Below are 11,912 nucleotides of genomic sequence, written 5' to 3' on the forward strand. Positions count from 1 at the left end.
CTACAGCATTACATGAAAGACACTGTAGAGACTTGCACTACAAATAACTGTCATTTTCACATAACAAATGGAGTTCTGTTTTGGCAAACTGTTAATAGGCACCATTGTGTATGAAAAGATTCTTGCTGAAACGAGAAATTGTTCTGAGAGCGAAGCTCTCTTTTTGACAGAGTAGCTAGAACCACTGGTCTTAAAGAGCTGCAAATACTTTTGCAAAATGATTGTGACTTTCGGGACGCCCTTGGTTCCTCAGAACTGCCTGCAGTCCATTCCTAGTACTTCTGTTCCCTTTTGTCACCAGGCTACGGCTGGTGCTTGAAGGCTGGGATTTGCTGTCGTGACATGCGATGACGTTGGTCCAGAGGGATATTATTCATGGTCATAGCAAACCAGCTTGTTTTGATCTCATGTTAGCTTAGAAGTTGCTGAATGGCTCCAGTAGATCATTGGCAAAGAATGAAATGAATCATGTTGTGGCTGTCCATTCATTGTTTCCTGGTTTCAATTTTTCTATTACAGCTTCTTCATGATTTCCCCTACTGACCAACAAGTCCATTGCTGGGCCTGGTTGAAGAATCACTTGCCCAGCGACAGCAACCTGACTGTGGAAGACGTGACCTGGAAGTACACGGGTAAGAAATCACCAAAAGCACACCTTGTTATGCCGACTGAAATCACAAATGGTGCTTTGTGCTGCATGCCAATTAATTGTTTAAGGTGTCTACAGTGGTACTTGAGTCTCTTTTCCAAACAGCTGGATGAAAACAGCAATTCACTCTTCCTTCCAGACAGCACAAACTGTATGACAGCTTTTCTTTCCTGCAGACTGTCAGGAGAGCCTAACTGAACCCCGTGACTCTTTCCTTCATTCCTGAATGTAAACATACCTATTATTTCGGTAAACCCTAAGACTTGCCCACGGCACAAGCTGCACAACTTCCCAAGGAGCAATAGAAATTGGGGCAAGGATATACACAAGTCAGAGACCTGGTAAGACCTGTCTGCTCTCATCCTAATACCCTTACCTTCCTCTTTCTAGCTCTCAATCTGATCGGTCCTCGTGCTGTGGATGTCTTGTCAGAGTTGTCGTATGCCCCAGTAACTCCAGAACACTTTCCCTCTCTCTTCTGCAAGGTGAGTAACTGTGCTTCGTTTCTCCTCACCCTATTAGGTTTTTTGAAGCATGGGTGGGAGAAGGGGAAGCATTCTGTTTTGGATAGTCAGAGGTGAATTTACAAACATACATATTTACTGTAGTAACTGAGCTAAATTGGTCGTGAGCTCACTAGGCTCACTTTCTTAACTACTTTTCTTTAGGTTCTATTTGCTAAACATACAGGTGAATACAAAGTTGTTTTAAGTATTGCCCTCGCTGTAGGCCGGGTGCTGTTTGGTATCTTGGCATATTTCATGTAGTCAGTTATGAAGCTATCAGTCAGAGGGGCAGCTGGGATCAGCCACTGTGCAGTCATTGTCTCCTGTTAGCTTAAAAGGCTAAGCAGATATGTATTCAACCTCTGTCTTGTCTTTAGAATACAAGCCTTTGTCCTGACCTAGTTCAAAGGGTTACTGCTGAGCGTTATGAAGTGATTATGAAGTCTGAATAATGTGGTTTCACTATTTAGATTCTTAAATTTTAATTTTTTGCACGTAGGCCATTGGTAAACTGCAGTGAGGAAGGGGCAAGGGCTGGTCGATGTGGTTTGCGTGATGGATTATGCTTCTTCTGGATCTCTGTACTGTGTTCCAGTTTGGATGTTTTCACCCCCTCTGATTCCGCAGGAGATGAGCGTGGGCTATGCTAATGGAATCCGCGTGATGAGTATCACTCACACAGGAGAACCTGGATTTGTGCTGTATATCCCTATAGAGGTAAGAGTGCACTGTAGCTGGAGCTACTTAAGGCAGTTCTGTGCATGCATAATGAGTAACGTTTTCAAAGTTGACTCAGGGTAATGAAATGCCTGCTTTTACAAGGGGAGAAGTCAAGCGGGAGGGTTTCCATGTTCTGTACTGCATTCTGACTGGCCAGACCTCTTGGGCTGCAGAGGCAGGACGCAGTAACGTCAGTGGTGGTGTGTTAGGTCCTGTCTGGCTTTCCTGGTGTTTGTCTGCAGCTCTGTGTTTTGCCCTTCACTCACAGTACGCCCTCCATGTGTACAATGAGGTGATGAACATGGGACAGAAGTATGGGATTCGGAATGCTGGTTATTATGCGCTCCGCAGCCTTCGCATCGAGAAGTTCTTTGCATTCTGGGGCCAGGATCTGGATGCCTTCACCACTCCTATGGAGTGTGGACGTGAGTTCCAGGTCAAGCTGGAAAAGGTACAGTGGAAACCTGACACTAACTCCTGCAGGGGGGTCTGCCAAAGCAGTAGGGATGGGCAGAAGAGCCAGACTACTAGACTGAAAGGCTACCATCTAAGGGGATATATCTTTTTTGTGGTGGAGCGATGTGAAGTGCCTAGCTACTTTATAAAGGTGCTAGAAGTAGCAAAAACAGTGTCTTCCTGCTTCTTGTGCGACTTCCCAAGCGCGCATTCCCATGCTGTGTAATGTGTTCTGCCTTGCTGATGTGCAGAAAGCTCAATAGAGTGGAGGTGCTGTTCAGCTTATAAGTGCTCAGAGTTCATGTTTCTCCCAGCTGTTTTCCCAAAAGCCAACTTGTGCACCGAGTGGCATTTGATGAAGTCAAAATCGTATGAGGGTAGGCACCAAGGGTAGCAGTTCTCTATTTTTTCTAAAACATGGAACAACATGGAGCTGTATCCTGCGTGTTTGTGTAGGCAGATGCCATCTCTCTCACTTGCTTGTTTTCTTCATTCTCATATCTTTGGACCAGCCAAAGCAATTGCTTGCATCAAATAATTTAGAGAAGAAAATGTAGTGGTTAGGGATACAAATTTCATGTGCTGTTACTGTTTTCCTCTAATTTTTAAAACATAGTGTACTTCAGGTGCCAGTAATATGGTGAAAACTAAAATGAATTTTTTTAAAGGCCCACTTCAAAAATATATTTTGGTGTCTTTTGACACAATTCAGTATCTGTAACAATAAACATGGCTGAAAAACCTCTGTCTGAGCTGGGTTTCTTGCATATAGAAGCAACCTGTCTTGACAAAGCATGAATACCGAGCTTAAATTACCTTGTATCAGTCAGCAGCAGCTGCTACAGTTCATATGCCTTTCATCAGCAGATGCTTCCTTCTCTCCATAGGGAATGGAGTTCATTGGCCAGGAAGCATTGTTAGAGCAGAAGCAGAATGGTGTGTACAAGCGTTTTACTATGTTCATTCTTGAGGACCATGACACAGATATGGACCTCTGGCCCTGGTGGGGGGAGCCCATTTTCCGCAACGGCCGCTACGTGGGCAAGACCACCAGCAGTGCCTACAGCTACACTCTGGAGCGCCACGTCTGCCTTGGCTTTGTGCACCACTTTGATGAGAAGACAGGAGAAGAGCTGGTGGTGACAACTGACTTCATCAACCAGGGCGACTATGAGATCAACATTGCTGGACAGCGCTTCCAGGCCAAAGCCAAGCTCTACCCCTTCAGCTCTCTCTTTACACACCGTCGCCGCAAGGATGAGATGGAACTGAGTGGCTACCAGAGGGAGTAATGCTGACTAGACCCATTCTTTTTCCCAAGCTGGAGTCTTCTGCCGTCATCTTCCAGGCCCTCTCCTCATCCCATATTTCTTTCATCTCCTTTCTGGTCTTGCAATTTTTAAACTTTTTCCAGTGTGTTGCATTTTGTACGTTTTAGAACTTTTAATTTTCAAGCTTTCTCAGCCCTTTGCCCGGTCTGTCTCCCTCCTTCAACCCTTCGCTTGCCAGGCTCCCCCCTGCCCCAGTGGATGAAGGGCAGTGTTGAGCATGCATCCAGAAGTCTACGGGAGTATACAGCGGGAAGCCTGTGTAGGAGTGAACACCAGAGGCCCTAGCCTTATGGTGATGGGAAGGGTTGAGGTGAACTCCTGAGGACTGTGCCCTTTCTGCCTCCTCTTTGGTGGAAGGCTTGCAACAGCAGGTGTTTGCTGCCTGTAGTTCAGGTTTCCTGTCCCCTTGGCTCAACTCTGTGTGACTTCACCTTGCTCTCCACATATCGCTTTGTAGAGGAGTCAGTGCATTGACACACACAGCAATAGAACGATCAGCTACCTCACTGGCACAAGACATAGCATTGCGTGAGCAGCAGCGAAGAGGCGGGTCTTGGTATATTCCAGCCTGTCACTGCCCTCATTTGTCCATCGTTTTTTCCCTAACAGGGAGTCAAATAGAGTTAATCATCAGATCACTGAAGTGACAGTAGTGCCGGTAAGCTTTTTGATTGTTATTGTTCGGATTGGGTTTTTTGTGTGGGGTCACTGAAACTAAACGGCTTTCTATAAACATAGTTGAAGATCAACATGTGTGTTCTACTTCTATAAAGGAATAGGTTTTCTGGAGTTTTTATTAGCAGAAATACTTATTTCTAACAAGGGCAGATGTTAGTCTTTAGTATTAATAGCACTGTTGAAGCGCTGTTTCTGTGTCAGCTGCACAGCGCACAGTCTCTTTGTGGATTCTCTTTCACTCTCTTTTGCTTATGTGACTCGATCAAGCCCCTCTGGCAAGGTTCATGCGGCAAATGCAAGTTTCGTATGAAACTTGTGTTAGTTTGAGGGACTTGAGCAGCAGGAGGGAACAACATCTTGTGTTTTCAGCTCACTGTGGCTATTTTGAAATTAGAGCAAAAGACCCAGCATTTGTCTCACCTGTGGTGCTGGTAGTACAGCAAGAAACGCTGTGCTTTTTCTGGGGGTGAGAGAGCATCTCCTGCAGGACTCAAGGAAATTGTGTCCTGTTTCTCCCCTCAAGTCTGTCACACTTCTTACCTCTCAGTCTTGGTAATACCTCAGCTGAAGGGAGTGAGTTTTTGTGCCAGGTCCTGAGTATAGAAGAGGAATTTTAAATTGCTTTTCTTCAGTAAAGCTCTTTGCCGTCATGCTCATAGAGATGCTTCAGACTCTGCAGTTGGGATTCACTCCTCCAAGTGTCAAACTATGCCCTGATTGAAACACTAATGGCAAATGGCAGAGAAGTGGGGGGAAAGCCATATTGTACTGCACAGATTTGCCTCTCTTTTTTTTTTTTCTTTTTCCTCTTCCCATTGTGAGCTTAATCAAAAGCAACGATTCTCTTTATTTACTTGAAAGAGATCTTTTGAACATTTTCCCTGTCTCTGGCACGTGCTTATTCTCCTCCTTATTCTCCTCCTGTCAAAGCTAACATCCTTCTGTCTGGAGTTCAGCCTTGCACTGATGTCTGCCCTGTCAGCCACGTGAGCTCTTTCCCCTGTCATCTAGAACCTTTTTTGGGCACTTCCTTTTCCACTGAATGGGGGAGCATCAGTAAGGTAAATGGGAGCAGATCAGTGCCCAAGACCTTACCAGGTTCTTGTTGTTTTAAGTTTGTTTCCTACTGTTTCAATTGCTTCAGATCATGCCTTGAGTTGAGTCGGATCTGCCAGTATGCAGTACTTATGAGCTAGACGTTCTCAGTATACAAAGGGGGTTGGATGGCTTTAAAGGCAGAAGAGGTGAAAGTCCAAAACCTTTACGCCTTATAATAGGTTGTCAGAGCAAGCTCCCCCATGCAGCGTGATAAAGAAGCTGTGCAACCTAGGAATGAAGAACTGGGGAAAGGGTGTAAGATGAAAAGAGAATTAAGGATTCAAGCATCTGGTGACAGGAGATGTAATACGTTGAACATGGATGTCACCTCTTTGCGCATGCTCTCCTTTGTAAATAGTGGATTCCTTTGTAGTGTGTGTCATCGTTAAGGATTTCAAACTTGTTTTCAAATTGGTTTGTAAAAATTCCCCTACCTTTGAAGTGCAGTGACTATGGTAGGATAGCAGTTTGAGAGCTCACAGGAAAGAGATGGCCACATGACTGTAGAAGGTGGAGATTCAACTTGAGTGTCATTCCTTCCAAATTCCTCTGTTACTGCTGTCTGAATTGAACTTCTGCCTGCCATGTCAGGATTAATGGCCTGTTTCACCTAAAGCGTCATAAGGCATCTAATAGCAAGTTAAAGTCCAGAATCACTTTTTTCCTGTCCTTCCTCCTAGATATTACAATCCCGCTATTTCCATCCTGGGTATGTGTACCAAAGAGGGCCTCTGCTCTACCAGCATGTTAGGTGGGAAGAATGCACAAGGTCTCAAAAACACTTGTTGGTTCTCTCCTCTCTCTGCCTGTTACATGGGACATTGCTGTGCCTTCCTTATCCAGGCAAAGAGGTGATAGACCAAAGAAAGAGTTTTATACTTGCCACTTAGGATGTGTCTTAGAGCGGCCCTTCAGATTAGCATTTATTGGTCATTTGTTGTCACTGGTGAGACATGATAGTTCTTCAGGAGAAAATAAAGTGTATTTCTGAGGCAAGCTAGAGTACTTAATGCAGCTGCTGACGAGAGATGTTAGCTTAAACCGTTCAGTTTGTTCTCTGGAGAGTTATGACTAGTTAAGACCAAACTGAAAAGTTAGCAGCATGTTGTCCCCTAACAACCATTCCTTCTTGAAGTATCTTTTAAGCTACAATCAGTTACATTCCTTGCTTTTCCTAAATTATGGGTGCCTGTTAGTACCTCACGTAACTCACATAATGTTACATCCCTCCCTAAGCTGTCGCGTTTTGTCGATTCCTTGAGTGGGTGCTGAAAGACTTGAGTAAAATCTGTATTAGAGAAGGACTCTATTGTTCATATTTAATGATCTGAGGATAAAACTAAAGCTGTCTATTTAGGAATGATGTTTTCTGTTTCAGGAAGGTGTATTACAGTGATTTTTTTCACATCTAACTTTGCCAGACTTATTTTCTTTGTCTTTTCTCTGTGCTGACTCCCAGTGTCCAGATTTGATGTGACTTGATGGGCAGTTTCTTCTTTTTATTTTGTGGCAAGGAGGGGAGGCTATGCAGTACTTGCACCAAGACTTGGAGATGAAGTGGAAGCTTGTATTCCTCCTTTCTGCTGTAGCGTTCAAGCTGTCTTAGTGCTTGTTGCTTTTTCTGTAACACCTCTTAATTCCAGCCTGTGGCTGTTGTAGATCCTCTTGTGAGCAAGGTTCCCCTCTTCGTTCTACCTGGTGCTTCATCATCTGAGCTAGGTTTGCTCTAAATCTGTCTCTTTGTGTCAAGCTTAAGCTCTTCAACTTTTCGATGCTGCGGATACCAGTGTCGTGACTCCCATGTGGATTTGTGGCTGCTGTCACCTGCTCCAGCAGGCCCTGCTCCGAGCTGCTTTACCCTGCAAACCTCTTCCCCGGCGGCTGCAGAACTCATTGTGTGGCAACCTGGACTGAGACCTGGTCGAGGTGAAAAGTAACCTGGAAATTCTTTTAATCATATCGGTTGCTTGATTCAGTCCAGCATGCAGCCTCTCTACTGGCGCAGGCACAATAAAAGAGGCATCTGGGGATGCCAAAAAGAGATCTTTTTAACAGCCTCAACCTTTTCATTCTGTTCCCGCCACCTTCTGTAATATAGGCCATGCTTCCACTGTTTAACCCTGCCTTCTTCCTGTGCTAGTATTTTCCTGCTGTCCTTAACACCTTTTTAATGTCCTTCCTCTGCTGGTGGAGCACATTAATTCCTTTTGCCACTCTGAGAGCAGGGCACGACGAGGTAGAAACAGAAAGGGGGATGGAAACCAGATGAGGTGAGAGGGAAGGAGAGGCATGATTGCAGTTGCGTCCTTTGTCCATTACTCATCCTCAACCACTTAAGACCGGTCTTGGAGAGACTACCAGCCATGATTTCCCGCTCAGGAAACGTGTTGCTCTGCAAAGCTCTGCAGACTTAGTGCTGGCCACACACTGTGAGTGATAGCTATGACTATAGACAGAATCAGGACAGCGTTATCTAGGAAACAAGAATGGCAGTGGCATCTGTTTTCCAACATAAGTTTCGCTCTATCACTTTTCATTCAGAAGAAAGTAAGCACGCCAAACTGGAGGCAGTGGTGAATTTGTGTAGCAGATTGCTTGAAGTACTTGTCTCTTTGGCACGTTCTTGCAGGTAGCGTCTAACTGCAAATGTACAGCATTGACAGTTGCATGCCCAGAGCTAGCCTTCGCCTTCCATCCCGCTTTAACTGAAAGGTCTCTTTTTCGTGAAGAACTCTACAAACAAAGTAGTTTCCATGTTTGAAAAAGAAAGTTACTTGCAAACACAGAATTCTTTCTAGTTTCAAAGCCACTAGTAAAGTTTCTAGCCACTGGTAAAGTTGAGCAAAAAGTTCACAATCTTCAGATTTGTCCTACCAAATGATTTTATTATAGTACCTGTTCAGGTTAATTTTAGACCAGTTTGGGATGTATTTCTGTTTTAAACTACCTTTTCCTTAAGCCATTGTTAGTTTGTTTTTGTTTGTTTGTTTTTAATGGAGGCAGGGAGCGGGGCTGGGGGAGGAAGGGGTTAATGTCATCAGACCGCTTCCACCTGTCTGCAGAAGGCATTTGGAAATTTTCTTTGCACTTTAAACTTTTCTTAAAACATTGTAATTGCAGCGTGCTTCTAACCCTCAGCAAGACTAGTCTTTGCGTTAGATGAGGGAAAAACTTGGAATATTTGTAAATGCCTTAAAGCTTTAGGTTAGGTACGTGTGCACTGATGGTATGTGCCATTTGATTTCTTACTGAAGGTCGGTGCTCTGAACGTACAGAGCAGATACAAACGTCAGCAGATATTTTTGAGAAAACACTGGGGAGGGTGGAAGCTAATGTTCTAGTACGTTGCTCATCTGCAGACTGGCGTTTGTCTTGACCTGAGATAAATCCGTTGGGAGACCCTGTGTAAATGCACCGTTTCTGTGCCTGTGCGACTTGTTTGTGCTGACACATGTTCCCCTTTTTCCCAGAAATGTATTTATTCAGTATATTGCTCATGCTGTAGTGGGTTTTATCCTTTGCTTAAAGGAAGAAGCCCTGGTTGGTTTAGAGTACGAGTGTCTCGTGGCATTAAAGGAAACAAAATTCTCTGCTTGAATGCTTTCTTTGCTGTATTAGCTAACATTTGCAGACCTGAGTCAGGAAATGTGGGAGCTAAGGCTTTTTCAGCAGTGGGGATCTTTTTGTGTTGCCCTTAGCGTTTGTTCAGATGACTCTGAGACTTCTCATCTCCTGTTTGTTTTAAAACTCTCTTGTATGGCTAATGTCAGGTTTGCTTTTGAGTGACAGTGTAAAACATACCACTTCTCTGCAGGTATGACAAACTAAGCTTTGTTCCAAAAGTATTGCCTGTTCAAAATAAGGTGTCTTCATGAAGAGGAGTGGGAAATTATAAGGAAAGAGGCACTCGAGAAAGGTGTTCACGGTCATGTTTATTAATTTGTTGATACTGATAAGAACTGATCTTCCCACACAAACACTTGGTGCCTGCAAGTTTAGTAGTTACTCGGAGCTGTCAGCCAGCCCAACTAGTGAATTATTCCATTTTGTATCTACAAAGAAAAGTCCTAAACTTTAGCCTTTCACTGTGGCACAGTTGGGATTTCTTCCGTGCTACAAATAGTTTTTCCTATGTGAGGCCAAAATCTGGCTTTCCTGTGGTGAGACGAGTTACATTTATACCTTTATCCCTACGCTAGCGATGTAATCTGAGGCAGATGGATTTTCCTGAAGTCGCTGGCTGATTCGTTTGCATCTGTGATGGTCAGAATTATAGCAGGGTAGGTGTCTGATATCCTGTATGATCTTCTGCAAGACAAAGGACGCAAGCTGCATTTGGGGGAAGCAAGCCTACTTCTGCTACTGAGCCTACTGCCTCCCGGTCAGCTGAATGATAACAACGTTTTGTGGCTCTTTACTAACAGTTTGGGAAAGCCCCTTTTAGCAAGATGTGGCCCAGATCGATTCCTTGCTGCTCTTAAGACAGCGTGCTTTCTTTTTGCCACTTTCCGTTCTGCTCCTGGCTGTGCGTGTGTGACGGCTCCCACTGCCGTTGACGCTGCTTTTGGAGGAGACCTGAGTTGTGTGGGAGAAGCACTTCCCGTTCTTTGACAGATGTCCAGTGTAGGATGTTAGTCTCCTGAGCAGAGACTGCCATCTTGCGAACCGCACACAGTACTGGACATCCCTTCTCAGCTGATAATTTATCTGAGTATCAGATGCACCTTGGTTGCCCAAAGTCGCTTGGTGCTTTTAGCAGTCTCCTGAGAGCTGATGTTAAAGGGCTGGGAGGACTTCTAAAATATTCTACCGCATAAATTTTAAGAACAACTGAAGCTTGAACCTGTGAAAATATTTTCTAGTGCCTTATTCTTGTGAATGTTGTGCAATTGATGTAACTGAGATGGGACAGAGCAAGGAGCAACTTCAGGAACGTAATTCCTGACCCACTACAAACACGTCCCTCTCCCCGTGCAGGGTCTCAGCAAGCAAACACCAACAGATCATTTCGGGCAGTACAGTGATGCTTTTTAATCCGTTTGAACTTTGGGATCGACGTAATGTTAGATTGTACAGTATCGCGCCGCATAGTCTGCCTTTGTGAGGAGCAGTAGCCTCACTTCTGTTGGTTTTGAATTTGAAGGGGTTTATGGAGAGACAGAAGCTGCTTTGATTATTGGACCCAGTTGGGGGGGGGGGGGGGGGAGACATGGACAATTGTTCCCAAGCGCACAAATAAGGGTGAGCTTGCTGCTGTCCACTGAGGCCATGTTATTATATATGCTGTATTTATATCATGCTTTACTTCATTTAATATTTTTGGTTGGCTTCAATGTTGCTCGGTTTGTATATTAATAAAGGGACATTTTAACTACTCTCGCTACTGGATTTTGACTGGCAATTTGTTACTCAAGAGCCTTGTGTATCTCTCAGGATCCAAACTGTGCGGTATCTGGATGGTTTTCTGTAGGGAGGCTGGGCCTGTCGCAGGCTCCCTGCTCCTGCCGTTGAAAGTGTGACCTGGAAGGTGGAGCAAGCCTTGGCTCTGCTCGGTCACCTCAGGCAAAGGGGCTTCCTCTGCCTGCACCTCCTTTCAAAATTACTTCCTTTCAGCCTAGTGAATCAGTGGTGGGGTGAAAAGGGAGGGCTTCAACACCGTCCTCCCATACACGTGTAATTCTGCTCCTGTCTGTGGCACAGAAGCCAGTTCTGCCTGCCCCCCAGTACCCACCACGATCGCTGCAGCAAGCTTGCGCTCTGCTATATCTCAAGAGGCAATAACTAGTGTAAGCCTCCTGGCTGACACTGTTCCCCCAGAGGAGGCTTGGGAGCGAGGATCCGCTTCAGCAGCGTCCAGGCTGTTATACCCTCTTGGCAGCATCCTCCAAGAGTTTCTCCATGACCTACCTATCCTGAGCTCATGCGTGCCCTGCTGGGGCTCAGGGGCATGGGCTGCGTGGGCTCGGCGCCTCAGGCAGGCTGAGCGTGGCAGGCTAGGACCACCTCTGTGTCTCACTGCAGGGTTTCAGCCCCTCTCTAGGTGACGAGTGGCTTTGCTTGGCAGGAGAGCTCTGTTCCCTTTCTCTCTGCCCATTTCAGAGCTCTTGAAGCAGATCTGTTACTGGAGAAGGCTGTTGCCCTCTGCCAGGGCACAGCTGGAGCAAACCTCTGGAGATGGACGTGGCATGTACCTGCTGGACCCTCCACGTTGAAAGGTGAGCGCTCTTTGCCACCATGAGGTGAGCTGATCACTGAGGTTGGAAGGGACCTCTGGAGACCGTCTAGTCCAACCCTCCTGCTCAAAGCCGGGTCAGCTAGAGCAGGTTGCTCAGGGCTGTGTCCCGTCGAGTTTTGAATATCATGGATGGAGACTCCACAGCCTCTCCAGGCAACCTGCTTCAGCATATGGCCACCTTCCGAGCAAAAAAGCTTCTTCTTATGTTTAAATTAAATGTCCTTTATTTCAGTTTGTGC

At 45.4% G+C, this 11,912-nt stretch overlaps 1 protein-coding gene across 4 annotated transcripts in view; it reads left to right on the forward strand.

Moving 5' to 3' along the window:
* PDPR (pyruvate dehydrogenase phosphatase regulatory subunit) overlaps positions 1-9,342 on the forward strand; it is a 29,454-nt gene extending 20,112 nt beyond the window's left edge. For all 4 annotated transcript variants that reach the window (XM_068955854.1, XM_068955853.1, XM_068955852.1 and 1 more), the window contains exons 14-18: positions 520-632; positions 1,040-1,134; positions 1,783-1,872; positions 2,144-2,326; positions 3,219-9,342. In XM_068955854.1, coding sequence (XP_068811955.1) covers positions 520-632; positions 1,040-1,134; positions 1,783-1,872; positions 2,144-2,326; positions 3,219-3,623 — 886 coding nt within the window. In that variant the 3' untranslated portion in view covers positions 3,624-9,342. The remainder of the gene's footprint in view (positions 1-519; positions 633-1,039; positions 1,135-1,782; positions 1,873-2,143; positions 2,327-3,218) is intronic.
* The last annotated feature ends 2,570 nt before the right edge of the window (positions 9,343-11,912 follow it).

Source organism: Struthio camelus, chromosome 10 (assembly GCF_040807025.1).
Source record: "Struthio camelus isolate bStrCam1 chromosome 10, bStrCam1.hap1, whole genome shotgun sequence".
Lineage (NCBI taxonomy): Eukaryota > Metazoa > Chordata > Aves > Struthioniformes > Struthionidae > Struthio > Struthio camelus.